At 40.7% G+C, this 18,907-nt stretch overlaps 3 protein-coding genes and 1 non-coding gene across 5 annotated transcripts; 1 reads left to right on the top strand and 3 right to left on the bottom strand.

Moving 5' to 3' along the window:
• Nucleotides 1-310: 310 nt before the first annotated feature.
• Nucleotides 311-382, bottom strand: trnae-uuc (transfer RNA glutamic acid (anticodon UUC)). The gene has a single exon. It is a non-coding gene; the product is annotated as a tRNA-Glu (tRNA).
• A 775-nt stretch (nucleotides 383-1,157) lies between these two features.
• alox5ap (arachidonate 5-lipoxygenase-activating protein) lies at nucleotides 1,158-5,280 on the top strand. Of its 2 annotated transcripts, none has more exons than XM_026183083.1 (6): nucleotides 1,158-1,330; nucleotides 2,063-2,173; nucleotides 2,251-2,332; nucleotides 3,137-3,207; nucleotides 4,876-4,957; nucleotides 5,036-5,280. In XM_026183083.1, exons 1-6 carry the CDS (start codon nucleotides 1,288-1,290, stop codon nucleotides 5,196-5,198), a joined length of 552 nt encoding a protein of 183 aa, XP_026038868.1. In that variant the 5' UTR covers nucleotides 1,158-1,287; the 3' UTR covers nucleotides 5,199-5,280. The 2 variants fall into 2 exon arrangements, with proteins under 2 accessions (XP_026038868.1, XP_026038869.1); XM_026183084.1 differs by lacking the exon at nucleotides 1,158-1,330 and adding an exon at nucleotides 1,972-1,994.
• Nucleotides 5,281-5,330: 50 nt separating this feature from the next.
• LOC113031150 (mesenteric estrogen-dependent adipogenesis protein-like) lies at nucleotides 5,331-7,001 on the bottom strand. Its single transcript, XM_026183082.1, has 5 exons — nucleotides 6,656-7,001; nucleotides 6,413-6,549; nucleotides 6,054-6,169; nucleotides 5,804-5,971; nucleotides 5,331-5,698 (listed from the first exon to the last, which is right to left on the bottom strand). Exons 1-5 carry the CDS (start codon nucleotides 6,853-6,855, stop codon nucleotides 5,684-5,686), a joined length of 636 nt encoding a protein of 211 aa, XP_026038867.1. The 5' UTR covers nucleotides 6,856-7,001; the 3' UTR covers nucleotides 5,331-5,683.
• A 5,665-nt stretch (nucleotides 7,002-12,666) lies between these two features.
• Nucleotides 12,667-14,381, bottom strand: LOC113031149 (mesenteric estrogen-dependent adipogenesis protein-like). The gene is made up of 5 exons (XM_026183081.1): nucleotides 14,044-14,381; nucleotides 13,801-13,937; nucleotides 13,442-13,557; nucleotides 13,192-13,359; nucleotides 12,667-13,086 (listed from the first exon to the last, which is right to left on the bottom strand). The coding sequence occupies exons 1-5, from the start codon at nucleotides 14,241-14,243 to the stop codon at nucleotides 13,072-13,074; spliced, it is 636 nt and encodes a 211-aa protein (XP_026038866.1). The 5' UTR covers nucleotides 14,244-14,381; the 3' UTR covers nucleotides 12,667-13,071.
• Between the last annotated feature and the right edge of the window lie 4,526 nt (nucleotides 14,382-18,907).

Raw genomic sequence — 18,907 nt, 5'->3', positions numbered from 1 at the left:
CCAGCCACAAATAATTTGCATTTGGTGGCTGCAGCTTTGTTTCAGAACTGTTTATTGGGTGCATGTTTTACACAGCCAGGTGATAAGCTTTAAATAAGATACAGCATTAGCATTGGCAACCCTTTGGTTGTGTCATTTATTGGTGAGGAAATTTAAAATTAAGCACTTATTAAAGGAAAGCTGTCTGCGTGTGTGGTCCTGTCGTTTTGTAGGGTGAAGTTTTTATATAAAGCACCCTGCGTCTGCTTACGTGACGCTTATGTAAAAAAAAAAAAAAAAAAAAAAAGAATAAACTCGAGGAAAAAGGGCGTTCCCATACCGGGAGTCGAACCCGGGCCGCCTGGGTGAAAACCAGGAATCCTAACCGCTAGACCATATGGGATTTGCGGCCAAAAATCATCATCATATGTATATGACAAATGGATAGCAAACGAATCAGGAGATGATAATGGTACTTTTGTTCCTGGCGACATGACGTTCCTAAAATAACTTTAACGTTAGCGATTCGTTCCCCGACAGCTGACACCGAACAGCATGTTTTAAGCTAGCTCCTTAGTCCAGCTCATCTTCACTGGTGTTTGTAAACCAAAGGCATTATAAACATGTTCGGTGTTACACTGTAGGTGTTAGGAAGAGGTGTGCAAAAACATTTTTTAATTAAGAACGACATTAGTCTCTGGATATCTTCGGGTTTGGGGTTTTGTAGGGCGGAGGACGTCTTTATTTGGATTTAGTCGATACGAGAATGCATCAAAGTCATTCAGTATAAAGTTTTGAAAAGAGATTTAAAAAAATCAGCGAGGACGTTGCATTTCCTTTGAAAGGCGCACGCAGGTGCTATTTGACTGTAAGTGGGTCAAATCAGAATAAGAATAAGCCAGCTCTATTTTTACTCTACTTTTACTCTTGTAGGATAAAAAATGATTACATTGTTTCTGGGGGTGGTACCTTCATTTTAAATGGATGTTGTGTTATACAGTATGCTGTAATTGACGTTTTTCTAGGAAACTAGAAAATAGGTCGGCAATTAATTGAAACATCTGCAAACATACTCGGAATTACTATATATAAGGCAAAAAAGAGTTTGTACAATTCCAACAAACTTTATTCTTCAACACATCCTGAACTCTTTTCGACAAACTTTCGTAAAGTAGCCTTCAGGAATAACTCAGAAGTCTTCCCGAAGGACATTCAAAGCTCTTGTGTGTTGTTATTGCCATGTCTTGACAGCCTCCCTTCCACTGAAACCATTTCTGATGAAACTTCATTGAAGACAATGGGTCGTGAATGGATCATGAAGGGCTAAATGCATCTCTCGGTGCTGTGTCAGGTGGATTTTTCTTCTTTTTTTTGACAGTTTCACATACTGTTCACCTGTTGTAAATTTGTCCTCTACTTGCACACTGTGCTGTAAAATGCTAAGTTTTCAGCTAACAGCTCCTTGGGAATCACCTTCTTGGTACAAAAATAAAATGTTATGTATGCCAAACTGTGTCATCTTTGACATGTTTCATACATTTAACTAAAGAAACTGGAACAAATGACAAAGTACCAAAATATACTATTTTAAAATAATATAAATAACAACAAATGTATATAGAAAGTCTGTCTCTTTTGAGGCAAAATATAAAGAAACGAGGGTTAAATCAAACCTTTTGCACTGTGTTGTATATGTTGACACATTCTCCATACATGGTCTTGATTATTTATTGCCAGAAATACTTTAAGTGTCTGTTCATAACACTACTCATGTATATAATTACTGGGAGTAATGAGAGGTGACACATAGCGTAATAGTGATGCAAATAATTTTGCAAAACATCAAGCCAGGCCTTTACATGAAATCCGGTCTTACACAAGCACACAGAGGAAGTAGCAGCAAAGTTGTTTGCAGCCCTCTGTATTAAACCAGAGCATCATTTACATAAAGGGGAAGCCACAAACAAGTGTGTATGTGGGATGGGACAACGTGATGTCATGAAGGGAGAGATCAGGTTTATGATTTGCTACTGACTTTAAATACGCCTGTTTGGATGTGAAAGACAATCTTTGTCTCTTTCAGCCCAGCAAACACCTGCTCCTAAAGCTCACAGGATAATCATGGACTCCAACAAAGTGGTGGAAAACATCTACCTCCTGGTCATCGTCACTCTTGTCAGCGTGCTTCAGAATGGTGAGAAACTCTAACCCAGTGACTGGAAATGTATCGCTCACATCACAAATGCTTAATCTTGACTCTCTGTTTTTAAGCTTTTTTCGCACAGAAGGTGGAGAGGGAATGCAAGAACCATAATACCCGCACATCAGCTTTTGAGCGAGTGTCTTGTGCCAAGTGAGTGCTCTTTCTTCAACAATTAGTTCTCTATTGCAACATCAATACCAGCGAACTGAAACAATATCACATTTGTTTCCTAATAGGCTTTCCATTCGGCCTCATAATCCACCAAATGTTAACTCTATCCAGAGGCAGTCCTCATTTGCTTGAACCCTCCCCGGTTGGGGAAAGAGCTGGCTGGCGCTGACCTTATTTGAATACTTGATGGTGAAATAACAATGATGTGTTGAACTCCAGGCCTCGAGGGCCGGTGCCCTGCAGGTTTTAGATGTTTCCTTGATCCAACACAGCTGATTTAAATGGATAAATTACCTCCTCAACATGTCCTGAAGTTCTCCAGAGGCCTGGTAATGAACTGATCACTTGATTCAGGTGTGTTGACCCAGGGTGAGATCTAAAACCTGCAGGACCTCGAGGCCTGGAGTTCGACACCCCTGATTTAAGGCCAACCTCTCATATATCTGTTCCATCTATACAGTTGCAATGACATGTCAAGAAGTTTGTTCGATTGATCTTCAACATGCTAATTCATTCCTTTACAAAGAAGCAGAAAAATAGTAAAGCAAATTGTTGTTTTTAATAAACTATGCTTCAACCTTTGTGAAGTACTTGGTAATTTGGAAACTATCATTTCAAAGTGTCTTCCACAACAATTACAACAAAAACCTCACAAAATGCTAGATTTTGGGACTCAGGCGTTCCAGTTCTTCTGCCTTTAACTAATCTGCCATTGCTTCATAGTTTCTTCACACTTGCCTTGAAATGTGCTAATAACAGCTTTTGTTTAAACTTCTTCTCTAGTCGCAACTGCATGGATGCTTACCCCACTTTCTTGGCAGTAATGTGGTGTGCTGGTCTGTGTCTCAGTCAAGGTAATCATTCATGAATGTAAAGGAGGCTGTAAACAGTGCACACCCACACAGGAAACAAAAGCAAACATTTAGAAAAGTGTTTGTTCTCTCCTTGTACAATACAACACAACACAATCCAATATGCCTGTAACGCTGCTGTTTTTCAAAGGTAGAAAGTCAGATCTGCACATGACTTTACTGACATTAACCTTCTGTGGATCATGCTGCTACAATTTAAGGATAAGCTTTAGGCCAAACCGATAAAATAAAATAAAGCGCAAGCACAAGTGCTGACATAAAATGCAGTTCCTCTAGTGGCTACTTGAGGCTGGATCCAACAGCAAGTTAGTCTCCATAATATGGAGTCCAGTCTGCTGACATGGGAATATATGGACTCCATATATTCCCATGTCAGCAGACTGGGAGCTTAAAATACCAACCTGTGGTTCAAGCCAGAGTTGTGGTCCAGAGTTTACATCAACTCATCATGGGAATGAATGTCATGCTAATTTGGAGCTTTTAATGATTTCTTTCAATTGTTCTTTTTTTCTGTGTGTAGTGATTTGTTTGAATTTATTTTGGATTCTTTGTAATCCACACATGGTCAAAAGTTTAGATACAAGCTCCAATATATACCCCACTAAAATTTAACTAAATGTTAATGTTAGTAATTTGGACCTCAACCAGATGCTTTTGGTAGCCATCAAGAACCTTCTGGAATAACTCTGGTTGGATATTTGACAAGTCTTGTTGGAAGGATTGGTAGATTGCATTTAAATTGGCTGATTTCCTGGCACCGTCCTGGCTTAGGGTATAGGGTTGAGGTCAGGGCTGTTAGCCTGTTCAATGTTAGCCATTTAGCAAACACACATCGAAATCAGTTTCGATGTGTGTTTGTTATCGTTGTCCTGTTCAAACACCTAACAGTTTTTCAACAACTGTGTTTCAACAAGTTTTAACCGTCTTGCTGCTGATTTAAGATGACGTTCAAGAATTTGGATGTAATCCTTCTTTTTCATTATTCCATCCACTTTGTGAAATATACCAGTACTGCTGGAGGCAAAACACCCTCAGAGCGTGATGCTACCACCACCATGTTTGACCTTTTGCCATTGCGAGCAAATAGCTTATTTTATCTCTCGTCTGACCACTAAACTTTTCTCTTTACTTGTTGGCCTGTTTCTCTGTATTGCCTGACCTTACCTAAAATACCTTATCATTAGTGCTGTCAGCATTAATCTCGTTAAAATGACGTTAACGCCATAACCGCATTAACACGGGAAATCTCCGTTAGCGAGTTACTGCGGATCGCCCTGTGCAAGCGCTGCACAACGTCAACGCGTTAGCACGATCGTTAACGCATTAGCGCCATGCAGCCCCTCGCACGGGGCGATCCGCAACATTCAATAGTATAGGATTGGATAACTGGATTTTTCCTCGAAAACAGTGCGTGCAGTGTGAGTTGGTCAGGGTGTTTTGTACTTATGAGCTCTCTCCAGTAAAATGCAAAATGGGCCTACGCTCTGTTTGGGTGCAGATGTCACAAGAATGAAGCACACTATTAGCTGAAATATTACTGTTTGTGCCACAGAGTCGAGATTGACTAAGTGGAAAAAGACCTAAACCATATAAGACCCACAGCGTATTATGAAACCAGATACAGAATCTTTTTCTGTCCTCTGTTTGAAGCTCCCGCTGCTTTCGCTGGGATCATCTATCTCGTCGTCAGGCAGAAGTACTTTGTTGGATACTTGGGACAAACCTCTCAAAGGTAAATTCCTACAGACCCAGTAGCATGTATTCTATGTGTTTAGAAGCAGTATCGCATTAATTTTTCACATCTGTACAGCACCCCAGGTTACCTGTTTGGAAAACGGGTCATCACCTTCCTTTCCCTGATGTGTGTCATTGGCATTGCCAACTACCTGCTGGTGCGCTTCTACGGCAGCGACTATAAAGAATATGTGGAAACCATCACTAACGCTGCAACTGCTCTTCTGCTTATCCCTTAAATGAGTTTGTGTCATGTAACCTTTCCACATGAATAATTTAGCTCCTGGATCTCTGTTGCATTAAAAAACACTGTTTAATAGATTCATTGCATTTTTTTTGAAAAATAATAAAATAATTCTCACAAACAAATATTGATTTGACATTACAAAATCTGTAAACATTTTATTGTGCAGCAGCACAAATTTGATCACTATAAAACCTCTCAAACAAAACAACAATTAAAAATCATGTAAAAACAAATATTTGCACACACAAAACGACCTTTATGACATTCAGAAAGTCTTTTTCAGTCCTTGTCAGTAGTTTCCACCCACTGAACAGACAGAAATTCTGGACTCAGATCCTAAAATCTCCAGAGGAAAGGCGTCAGTCTGGCAGGATGATATTTCAACCATTCATCTATTTTACTGAAGATGCAAAAACAAGCTCCAGTTAAAGTGAACAGTTAAACTCAAGTTTGCATCGTTCTTCATCCTCAGCTGGCTCATGTCATTCTCAACTGTAATAAGAACAGATGCAAGAAAAGCAAAGTTAGACAAAAACCTAAAGAGACTCAAAAACATGGATTTAGTTTAAGATCTGATAAGAACAATTAGAGACACACCTTAAATATTCTTTTGCTGAAGCCAAGCCAGTGTGGAAAGTCAAACAGAGCATCAGAATAATATTTGAGGGTGAAGGAGGCGTCTCTCCACACGGGCTTGACCTTCATGAGGTCGTCAGATATGAGGTTTTTTGCTGCCCAGCTCTCCATTTCTTCAGTCAGGTCAATCTGAAATGAAGGGAAAGGTAACATATAGTGATTCTGAATAAAAGAGGCTCGTGCAACAGAAGCACCATGAAGTCCTGCTCACATCCACTCTGTAGCTTTCTCCAGCAACAGAAGAGATGGTCCCATCCATGCCTCTCTCCAGCTGCCACTTGGTGAACGGCTCGTTGCCATCGATGCACACCACATACTGCTTCACCACTGAAAGTTCATGAGGAAAGAGTAAAAAAGTCAGAAAAGGAGAGAGTTTGCGCAGAAACATGGTGTAAGAAGCAAGCTTTCACTGTAATGTGAACTCCACCCAAATCTGGAGGCCTGCATGAGTCAGCTGTGCCAGCGAGCAGCCCACAGCTGTAACATACGGAGTTGTTTTCACCACTGTCAGCTCTTTGTACTGTGTGTAATTACTGTTAGATGACAGCTTGTGTGTAGGGAAACACTTACCGCTGAGTCCTCTGGCTGCCTTTTTGTTGCTCACTGAGGATTGTTCTTCGCAGGCTGAAATCAGCAGATAGATCTCCTTGGACAGCAGACTCTTCCTCGTGCTGCTGTATTCCCACAAGTTGTGCATTTTCACTTTTCTGTGGCCAAAAGCAAAACAGAAAGAGTTTCATATTCATTGCTTGTGCATATGAACGCATAAATAAATGAATATACATTTGGGTGTGCATTTCTGTCTTTTCTCACCTTCCCAGCGAGTTGTGGAAAACAAACTTCTTCCCGCAGGACTGGAAGTCGTCGATGAGCACCAGGCTCTTCTCCTCGTTGCAGCGAACTCGGTAACCCGATCCGAGAGTCTCCACAGAGAAACCTGGCGGTGGATTTCTCACAAACTCCTCCACTTCTGTCACTCTCATCCTGCTGCCCGACTGCTTGTTTACCGGCATGCTGTCACGTTTTCTTCTCTCACCTCCTGCCGACGTTTATGTGGTCTAGTTCTTCTTCTGTATAGGGTTGGCAAACAGCAAAATGGTGTAATGTGGTCTAGTTGATGGACTTCTGAGCCTTTAGTAACGCCCACCGACCACCAAGTCTAAAGAGATGAACTGATATGATTTCCGTTCCCTTTGAGCCAAAATAAAAGCCTTTAGTTACCGCGCTATGGAGGTGATCCATAGCTGCTTGATCAGGTGATTCAACCTTTTAACTCATCCTGTTCAAAGACGCCAGCGGCCGATTCCAGCTTCTCAGAAGGAAAGATTGAAGAAGAAGGAAGATTTTGCATAATCCATCCATCCATCCTCATCCACTTTGTCCGGGGCCGGGTCGCGGGGGCGGCAGCCTAAGCAAAGAGGCCCAGACCTCCCTCTCCCCAGCCACCTCCTCCAGCTTATCCGGGGGAATACCAAGGCGTTCCCAGGCCAGCCGAGAGATATAATCTCTCCAGCGTGTCCTGGGTCTGCCCCGGGGCCTCCTCCCGGTGGGACATGCCTGGAACACCTCACCCAGGAGGCGCCCAGGGGGCATCCTTGTCAGGTGCCCGAACCACCTCAGCTGGCTCCTTTCGATGTGGAGCAGCAGCTGCTCTACTCTGAGCACCTCCCGGATGGCCGAACTTCTCACCCTATCTCTAAGGGAGAGGCCAGCCACCCTTCGGAGGAAGCTCATTTCTGCCGCTTGTATCCGCGATCTCGTTCTTTCGGTCACTACCCACAGCTCGTGGCCATAGGTGAGGGTAGGGACGTAGATCGACCGGTAAATTGAGAGCTTCGCTTTTACACTCAGCTCCCTCTTCACCACGACGGACCGGTGCAGCGTCCGCATTACTGCAGCTGCAGCCCCAATCGGTCTGTCGATCTCCGGCTCCCTTCTCCCATCACTCGCGAACAAGACCCCGAGATACTTGAACTCCTCCACTTGGGGCAGGAACTCATCCCCGACCCGGAGTGGGCACTCCACCCTTTTCCGGCTGAGAACCATGGCCTCAGATTTGGAGGTGCTGATCCTCATTCCCGCTGCTTCACACTCAGCTGCGAACCGCTCCAGTGCGAGCTGGAGGCCCTCACCCGATGAAGCCAACAGAACCACATCATCTACAAAAATCAGAGATGAGATTCTGAGGCCACCAAAGCGAAAGCCCTCCGCCACTTGGCTGCGCCTAGAAATCCTGTCCATAAAAATTATGAACAGAACCGGAGACAAAGGGCAGCCCTGGCGGAGCCCATCACCCACCGGGAACGAGTCCGACTTATTGCAGGTGTTGTGCCAAAAAGTGATTGTCTGCTAGAAACTGATTGCCGTCCGCGGGAGCGCGCGCAGCTGCTTAAAGCTTAAAGCGCCCGGATTACTTGCGTTGCCAGCTACTTTCGTGCAACTGATATAACGTGGGGGGAAAAAACCCCAAACACATTTATGCCTTTGTTATTAGGCAAAGGTATGCATTTATGGAGCTTTAACGTTTCTTGTAACCGAATTATGACGCTTATCAGAAGGTTGCTTTCAGTGTGTAGCGCAGTCACGAATGACTACACGCATCACGATGGAATAATTAATGCCCACAGGTTTAGTATGTCTACTCTCGTTGTTCATATTTGTTATAAGACTGTCGAATAGTAGTTAAAACAATAAAGACCTATTGTGCCAGTATCACCATGACTCTTTCTTGTTTGTTCAGAATAACGACTGAGAACATGGCATTTTAGCGCTACCAAAAAGTGATTGTGGCCTATAACTTGTCACTGAAACAATATTTCGGCTTCAAACTTGTTGGATATATTCCAGAAGGGTTACATGTGATATATTATATCCCAAACACTCTCCAAGAACTGCTGAATAACTTGTACAGGAACAATAAAACTGATAATATGCCATTTTCAAGCTGCCAAAAAGTGATTGTGGCCTATAACTTGTCACTGAAACAATATTTCTGCTTCAAACTTGGCGGATGTCATTTAGAAGGGTCATATGTCAAATATTACATCTCAAACAGTCCCTTAGAACTGCTGGATAACCTGTAAAGGAACATTAACATTGATAATAAGCCATTTTCAGCCTGCCAAAAAGTGATTGTGGCCTATATCTTGTTAATGAAATACTATTTCTGCTTCAAACTTGCTGCATGTCATTCTGAAGGGTCCTATGTGACACATTATATCTCAAACAGTCCCTTAGAACTGCTGTTATATTGTTGCTTTATTTAACTTCAGATCACATTTACAAATCACATATCGCTCATGTTTTGCCATTCCTGCACAGGCTCCAGTCTCTGTTCAAACTTGAGCCACTTTAGAAATAACTAGTTACGCTAACATGCATTGAGAGAGTCACAGTGCTAACCACCTCACCGCTATGCTGCCAATATCGATTTTGATTTACCTGGTAAGGTGGGGAGGCGAACTCTGAGCGGGCTCTCACTGCTGGGGTCAAATGCACCCACTGGGGGACAGTGTGAGGCAGACTGGATCAAAGCACTCACTTGATCTTGATAAATTCAGGAGTTTAAAGCAATTTTGGCAAGTGATTTTTTTGTCTCTGTTTGAAAGGAAGCAGACATTGGTTCATCTCTTTTTATTGCTGTTAACTGATTATTTGTATTAAACTGTTCATTAAAAAAAATCAGAATATCTGACAGCAGTGTTTTGGAAATAGGTTTTCATTATTTTTTATGTTTTCCATTGCATTCTGTAGACAAAACATTTACCCAGCAAAGTGAGAGCTCAGTTAGTTCAGTGCATTAAATGATCAAATGTTGTTCTGTAGGAGAGACTTTAACACTCCAGAGGCTTATACACTTATGTCAGTGCGCCCCAGGGCAGCTGTGGCTACAATGTAGCTTGCCATCGCCAGTGTGTGAATGTGTGTGTGAATGGGTGAATGACTGAATGTAGTGTAAAGCGCTTTGGGGTCCTATGGACTAGAAAAGTGCTATACAAATGCAGGCCATTTACCATTTATAAATGAAATCTAATAAAAGAGGAAATGGAAAAAGAAACACCAAAATCAAAGTAAAAATATATGATCAGAGACAAGAAACACACAAAAATGTTATAATTCTTCATAAAAGCAAAAAATAAACACATACAGTGCTGGTAGAAGAAATAAGGACTCTCCATCATCATGCAGAAAATGTGAAGTCTCTGAGACAGCAGGCATAGTTATCAAATTCATCTGTAACGAACAGTGAATAGTTACAGTATGACAATAATACCTGATGTTCCACACATCATCCATTACATGAGTTTTCACAGGTACACTGCAGCAGACACAAAGTTATCTCTAATATTTCTAACTCACCTAATGGCTCATGTCTGCTTTCTGCGTCACAGAGGCAGACATGAGAGTAACACCTGTCCAGTATTGCCCTGTAGTAGCTGGGGATAGGCTCCAGCCCCGTCCCCTGCAAGCCTAATGAGGATAAATAGAGGGAATGGATGGATAATGGCTCAATCTTGAATGAAAAGACAAAAAATAGGGGAAAAAATCAGCCTGTCATCTACACTTTATTTCATTTGCCCGAACATTTTCTATCATGTAGACAGAAAAGCCAACAGATCTCATGTTTCACAAGCAAGAAATGTATATTTTGTTAAATGATTGCAACTAATTGCATCTAAATAATCACTGATAAGACCCCTAAATGGTGCTACTCCCTTCATAACCTCTTTTTAAAGGCTATGGATCAAGTGACCTGGTGACCAATTGGTTTGAGTACATATCACAGGCTACAGTGCACGTATTGTTGGGGATAAGCGAACAACATTTGCACTACTTTAGCTAAATTCATACTTTTACACACTTCCATCATTAATCATTTTCCAACTACTGCCAGTCACCGTTCCTCCTTGGCCGTCCTTTTACTGAATGCCATTTCCTGCTCTGTTCCCACGGTTCCTGTGTGTCTCTGAGTAGCAAAGGCAAACACGGAAAAAGGTTTGTGAAATTCTCTGAAGTACAGCGTCAACCATACAGAGATATGCTCATCTCTGATGGTATAATATCCCTGCTGTCTTTTTGTTTTTGTTTTATTTAAAATAAATAAATAAATGAGTGTACTGAAGGAAACTATAAGACAAAAAACATAAATAACGCGTCTTGTGAAGTATGTGTTTATTACACGAGACCGACTTTGTCAAACGTGCTTTATTGTTTACTGCACTGTATTAAGAGAGTGTTGTCAGCATTTCCTGACTTTCCTTCTCATCTTTGTTCCTCAAACACTTAAAAAGTTTCAGGCACTCAGAAATCTGCGTGCTTTGTTGCTGTCACAGCCATTTCAGCTCTGCTGTCTGTAAATGATCTGTGATTGTTTCCTAGGCTCTTGTCGCAGGTGACCTCAAAATGTGCTAATAACAGCTTGTGTTTACGCTTGTTCTGGTCGCATTTGCATGGATGCTTATCACACTTTCTTAGTATTAATGTCATGTCTGATTCATAAATGAATGTAAAGGACAGTGTAAACATTGCACACCCACACAGAGAATTAAATTTATGATGTAAAGGCAAACAGATGAGAGCAGCGTTTGCTCTCTGCTTGTAGATCATAGTATGTTTCTGAGAAGAACAAAATCACACCTGCTTCTGAATTTAGTGGTGCTTACATTATATGTCCAAAGGTGTGTGGACACACAATATATTCATATGTAAAAAGGTTAGAGAAGTTATTTCAAAACGATAGACAAGACAACTATGTTACTACAATCTGTTGCTGAAAAGCAAAGCCAGCAAAGAAGTGCAAAAACCTGTAGTTCCTGGAGTGGAGTCAATACCCATAGGCTCCCATCTCAAAAGCCTCAATTGTCTATTTTTGGCTGCTCCTTTATTTACCAGGGGTCACCACATTGTTTAGATCTACATCTTTAATCTGGCAATATGTAAACCAATATATCTACGACTGTTGTTGTGATTTAGTGACATAATTAAAATTGCATTGAACTAAACAACCTTATCGCACATGTTTACAACCTGATACAAAGAGTTTTATCTCTAAGGGTAGTTTTCCCCTATTCAGGAATGATGGGTGGAGATCAATTGAAGCCTTAATCGTAGCTTTGTTTCATAAGCTGCTGTAGCTGATCGGTGCCTCCTGGGCCTCACTTTCACAAACTAGCCCCTCTGACCTGGACCTCTCACTCATCCTGTTGCTACCTTATCATGCTTTAGGTGAAATTAGTTGTACAACTTTTTTACAGTCTTCAGCAAAAACCTGAGCCCCTCCTATAATGTTGATATCGCAGGTCCAACATGGCAGAACAATAAGTTCAGGTGGATGTCGGAAGAATTTACTAATGTAAAGCTGCAACACTTACGATCGCGTTGGAGTCAGGTCAAAATAGATGCAGTCTAAATTTTTTTAGACATGTTGTACTGATATTAGAGGGGGTGATTAGAAAATGCTTTCCCGCTAGAGAGAGAATTTGTGTTTTTAGAGATCAAAATGCTACTTTTGCAGTGGAAAAAGCAACTGACTGTCGCCAGAGAGCTTTAGAGACAAAGCAATAACTCTGAGTCTTACAACATTAAAATAACACATCAAACACATTCCTGTTTACGTCAACTCTCTGCCAAAAAAATGTAAAATACAACTACATTTCGTTTGGGTCCCATTGTCACAAGAAGCACACCATTACCTGGAATATCATTGTTCATAGACCCGAACCATAAAATACAGACCCAAAGGGAATTCTTCATTATGCACTGAAATACGAGATTTTTTGCTATTAAAGCATTTATTGCTTTTTTAAAGAAAAACAAACAAGCAATTGTCATGAACAAATATCTTTTTTTAGTGCAAAAGTACGAGCATTTCATTTTGCAGCAGCACAGATTTGACTACTTTAAACCCTTCTTCCAGTACATACAGTAGTTAAAAATCGTGTAAAAAATTAATATTTACAGGCACACAAAAGAAGTTTTATACACATATTGTGTTAAAACAATCTTTATGACATTCAGAAAGTCTTTTTCAGTCCTTGTCAGTAGTTTCCACCCACTGAACAGACAGAAAATCTGGACTCAGATCCTAAAAAATCTAGAGGTAGGAAAGCCGTCGGTCTGGCAGGATGATATTTCGACCATTCATCTATTTTACTGAAGATGCAAAAACAAGCTCCGGTTAAAGTGAACAGTTAAACTCAACTTCGTATCGTTCTTCATCCTCAGCTGGCTCATGTCATTCTCAACTGTAATAAGAACAGATGCAAGAAAAGCAAAGTTAGACAAAAACCTAAAGAGACTCAAAAACATGGATTTAGTTTAAGATCTGATAAGAACAATTAGAGACGCACCTTAAATGTTCTTTTGCTGAAGCCAAGCCAGTGTGGAAAGTCAAACAGAGCATCAGAATAATATTTGAGGGTGAAGGAGGCGTCTCTCCACACAGGCTTGACCTTCATGAGGTCGTCAGATATGAGGTTTTTTGCTGCCCAGCTCTCCATTTCTTCAGTCAGGTCAATCTGAAATGAAGGGAAAGGTAACATATAGTGATTCTGAATAAAAGAGGCTCGTGCAACAGAAGCACCATGAAGTCCTGCTCACATCCACTCTGTAGCTTTCTCCAGTAACAGAAGAGATGGTCCCATCCATGCCTCTCTCCAGCTGCCACTTGGTGAACGGCTCGTTGCCATCGATGCACACCACATACTGCTTCACCACTGAAAGTTCATGAGGAAAGAGTAAAAAAGTCAGAAAAGGAGAGAGTTTGCGCAGAAACATGGTGTAAGAAGCAAGCTTTCACTGTAATGTGAACTCCACCCAAATCTGGAGGCCTGCATGAGTCAGCTGTGCCAGCGAGCAGCCCACAGCTGTAACATACGGAGTTGTTTTCACCACTGTCAGCTCTTTGTACTGTGTGTAATTACTGTTAGATGACAGCTTGTGTGTAGGGAAACACTTACCGCTGAGTTCTCTGGCTGCCTTTTTGTTGCTCACTGAGGATTGTTCTTCGCAGGCTGAAATCAGCAGATAGATCTCCTTGGACAGCAGACTCTTCCTCGTGCTGCTGTATTCCCACAAGTTGTGCATTTTCACTTTTCTGTGGCCAAAAGCAAAACAGAAAGAGTTTCATATTCATTGCTTGTGCATATGAACGCATAAATAAATGAATATACATTTGGGTGTGCATTTCTGTCTTTTCTCACCTTCCCAGCGAGTTGTGGAAAACGATCTTCTTCCCGCAGGACTGGAAGTCGTCGATGAGCACCAGGCTCTTCTCCTCGTTGCAGCGGACTCGGTAACCCGATCCGAGAGTCTCCACAGAGAAACCTGGCGGTGGATTTCTCACAAACTCCTCCACTTCTGTCACTCTCATCCTGCTGCCCGACTGCTTGTTTACCGGCATGCTGTCACGTTTTCTTCTCTCACCTCCTGCCGACGTTTATATGGTCTAGTTCTTCTTCTTCTTCTGTATAGGGTTGGCAAACAGCAAAATGGTGTAATGTGGTCTAGTTGATGGACTTCTGAGCCTTTAGTAACGCCCACCGACCGCCAAGTTTGAAGAGACAAACTAATATGATTTCCGCTCCCTTTGAGCCAGAATAAAAGCCTTTAGTTACCACGTTTTGGTGGTGATCCATAGCTGCAGTTGTTAGTTGATGAAATGGAGAAATAAGAAACGTTTTTTTTGTTTTTTAAAAAAAACCTCAAACTGTGCTACCTTTTCAAAAGGAAAGAACCGCTTTTTCCTCATTTATATCGATGTAATAATCCATTTGAGCACACACAAGTCAATATATTAAAACCTAAATTAAATAAAAATGTAATGTTATGCAAATGTCATTAATTTATACATTAAATCACATTACATTTATGTAAATAAATACATAAAGAACAAGAAAACAGCAGAAACTTCCCTCTTCCACAAATGCTATTATTTTGAAGGAACGCCTCTTCTCTTTAATTTTGCTTGATATGAGATCATTTCAAAGCCAAACTTTATCAGCTGACCTGCTCACACACATAAAAGAGACTAAGCCTCTGACAATGTGAGTCACAAGCAGAAATTAGATATAAGCTCGTCTTCCCAGAAAAGGTGGCGTTGACCAACTGACGGTGACACAAATCTAACCCTCCTATCTAAGGTACTGTGCAACAGTCTGGAGCCACGCATCATTTGCTTTTAATTTGCTTCCAAGGAGCCAGACGTTCGTTAATTTATTTTATTTTAACTCTTTATTTCTTAATGTCATTTTTTAAAGAGTCCTCTCGAGCAGTCCTCCTCTGGGCTTTATGGTTATAAGGAGATTGTTAAAGCACAAAAAATGGCAACTTTTAATTGGTATCTTTTGACACTTTGTCTCAGGTGTCTATTCCCGATGTATTGAGTTGAATGTATGAAAAATTCTAAACATAACATAGTTTGACAATGTGACTGCTTAAGAGCTATTAGCTGCAAACTTGGCATATCTCAGTTTGGTGTCCTGTCAAAAAGCCATTCTTAAGGAAGTGAAACAGTGAGAAAGGTGTGCCAAATTACACAAGAACTAGACTGCAAACCAGAGGCAAAAGGTCTTATGAAGTGATTAAACTTGACATTTAACATTTTTGGATCAAACCGTCATCAACACGTATTGAAGAGATCTAAACTGAAGAGAGGTAAACTGTAAGACTCTACAATCATCTGTAAAACACAGAGGAGGCTCTATCATGGTTTTGGGCTGACCTGGGCCCTTTGCTCTATGTCATCAGATTTTGATCTACCAGGTAGTACCAGCTGGGAAGCATCTGAATGGCAACAAGGTCATTTTTTCACCATGACAATGATCCCAAACACACTGCCAATGCAGTAAAAGCATACCGGGATAGAGAAACTTTAACAGTGCCAGTCATGGATTGGCCTCCCCAGAGCCTGGACCTCAACATTATTGAAGCAGTGTGGGATCATCTGGACAGATAACACAACAAAAGGCATCCAACATTCGTAGTAGAGTTTTGAATGTACTTTAAGAAACCTGCAGAACTATTCCTGAAGGCTAATTAAAGAAATTACAAGAAAGCTTGGCTAAGACAGTTCAGCCTGTGCTGAAGAATAAAGGTGATTATACAAAATGTTGTGTTTCAAGGCCCGTTTTTTTTTCATATAGTATCTTATTTCCATGTATGCTGGCACATGTTTCGATAAACCACTGCGCTATTTTCCCATTTTCTTTGCAAAATATAAAGCGACAGTGGCCCAAAACCTTTGCACAATACTGTACATAACTAATACAGGTGAGAATGAGGGATGTCACAGAGCTGTTACTTATGTTGACCTCTATAAATGCACGAAGGCATGTAAAACAGCATTTGTTCTGTTTGAAATTAACCTCAGGTGGACTATTGAACTGAGAAAGAAGCTATAAACACTTGAAGCTAGTCACATACAAGCCTTTGCTGCACACTAACACCCAGTGGCGGTCCTAGCCTGTTTGGCGCCCTGGGCGAAGGATTGTACATTAACATAAAACACACACACAGCCACCAGACAGCCATCATAATTTATCATACAACAGGACAAATCAACAATTGACAACGACTAATTAATATTAAAATCTGTAACATAATGTATTGTTTGGAGTTTAGTCTGTTAGTATTTTTACTATTTCTTCTTGGAGCAACTGTAACCTACATTATTTCCTTAGGGATTAATAAAGTATTCTGATTCTGATTGTTTCAGGATGACCTGCCATTATCCAATGACACATCTGCTCGCCTGTATCTTTTGCTCGTTTCTCCTCCTCTTCTTTTCTCTTTTTTCTAAACTGAAGACATGATGGCTTTGAACTTTTCTTGTCCATCTTCCATTGGTTTTAATTTTACACTCCAGTATGAACACCCACCCCCCAACTCAGGGATCACCACAACATAACCTAATAAACCTACAACTTAGTTCACTTTGTCTAGGGTTTATTTCGAGGATTTCACACAATCCAGGATTCAAATCATGAATACATAATGGGCTTGGATTTACAACATTATGAATGAAATGTGGTCTACTTGGAAGCAGCAGGACTCTCCTCCCCTTTCGACGGGTTGTGTGTGAGACTTCAAATCATCAAACTGTAAATTATAAATTTTAAATTGTTATTGATCCCTTTACCCCGAGTCCTAAAGTGTATATTTATTTGCTTACTCTTCTTATATATATTGTTTGTTTACTTGCACTGCTGTAACTGGAGCCTCGTCGTCTCGTCTCTCTATATACTGGACTGTATGTAGCGGAGATGACAATAAAGTTTACTTTGACTTCAGCAGCGAGCAGGCGCACCGAGGGCTCTCGCGCTCACTTTTCACGTATAGAATTACTGTGCAGCATTTTTGTTCCTCTTACAGGAATTTCTGATCACGTTGCCATGTTTTCTCATCAACAGGCCTAATGTGTGCTGTGGTGTACTTTGTGAACAAAAGGGCTTAGTATTACTTTACCTAACTTCAAACACATTCATGCGTTATTGCTGTCTGTGAGTAACAATGTGACACATTATACAGCCTATCCCTGTGAATAAACAATACTTAGGCCTGCAGTTCTTGGATTCTTTAAAGCTTTCTCCAATTTTGGATTTCTTTCTTTTTCTTTTTCTTTTTTTACAGTTCACTCCATCTGCAAAACAATGTGAGAACTCTGAAGTGCTGTTTCACAACAGAACCAGCCTACTTTAATGTTTGTAGCTCAGCAGTTCACTTTTAGCCTCTGTGGTCAGGAGCCTGTTGACTCATTTGTTCTGGATGTCTCCACCAGTCTGCGTGTGCTTCCACAGAAAAAGTACGTTCAGCCTGTTTTCTCCACACGTACTCAGACGAGACTTTAAACAAGCCTATCATACTCTGGAAAATAAAAGTGGTTTGACCTAGATTCCAGTTGTATTTCTCACTGAACCTTCCTTTTGTTTTAGATTGTATCTATTTATTATCTAGGTGCAGCTAAACTTTGTCTTCCCTGTGTAGGACAGGTAGAGGCATTGCCCATTCCAAGTGTGAGAAGCTTCAGTCTTATTTATTCATACTTCATTCTTATAATGGCAGATATCTAATCAGCCAATCACGTGAGCTTATAAGAAGGCAACATTAACTCAAATGACCACTCATTACAACCAAGGTATGCAGATAAGCATCTGTGAATGCACAACATGTGGAACCTTGAAAAAGATGTGAGCTACACCAGAAGACCACACCGGTGTCACTCCTGTCAGCTAAGAATAGGAAACAAAGGCAAAGTCACACAGGATCACCCAAAACAAGTGATTAGTCTCAATTTCTGCCTCGAGAAATCAAATCATGGATCCATCCTACCTTGCATTAACAGTTCAGGCCAGTGGTGGTGCTGTATTTAACAAAATGGTCAGTGAGTGAATATAAAACGTGAATTTTTACTATATTTTATAACATGTGGTGGTTCTCACATTAGCTGAGAAATATCAGTACGGTATATCAATGTGCAGCAGGTACAACTCTGATCTCTGAAAACAGAAGGTATGACTTCCTCTATGAGCATTTTTTTTTAAATTATTGATTTTGAGTGCATAATTTTGTGGCATACAGCAAGTAATAGAAATATTGTGGTGTAATCTTTTATATAATTTAATCATGCAGCTCATATGTCTCGCTCGTCTACTGTTGATGAGACATAGAAACTCAATTCAAGCAAAACTACACTGGCGTTATTAAATGTGGCAGGATTTACAGTCCCAGTGCAGAAACTGTTCATAATTGCCCATCATAAATGCCTTGAAGCGTATCACTTTTTAGCATCAATGCTGGCATGTTTTTTTGACAGTTGGTGGTTGCAAAATAATGTCAACAAACTCAGTGCAGAGGCATTTGTTGTGCACCTTATCCTATTTTATGTTCCTCTGACTCAGAGTAATAAAAAAAAAACTTTGCTAATGCTAAAAAAAAACCCAAACAGGATCGATCTACTTATTTACAAACACGAGAAGCCATAATGGCAATGGTATTAATTAAGATTAAAACTAAACTCATTCGATACACTTTTTCAGTCATTCGGTTTTAGATTTGCTGCTGTGTTTG

This window comes from Astatotilapia calliptera, chromosome 10, assembly GCF_900246225.1.
Source record: "Astatotilapia calliptera chromosome 10, fAstCal1.2, whole genome shotgun sequence".
Lineage (NCBI taxonomy): Eukaryota > Metazoa > Chordata > Actinopteri > Cichliformes > Cichlidae > Astatotilapia > Astatotilapia calliptera.
Note: the sequence above shows the minus strand (reverse complement) of the source record. Positions and strands in the feature narration are given on the sequence as shown.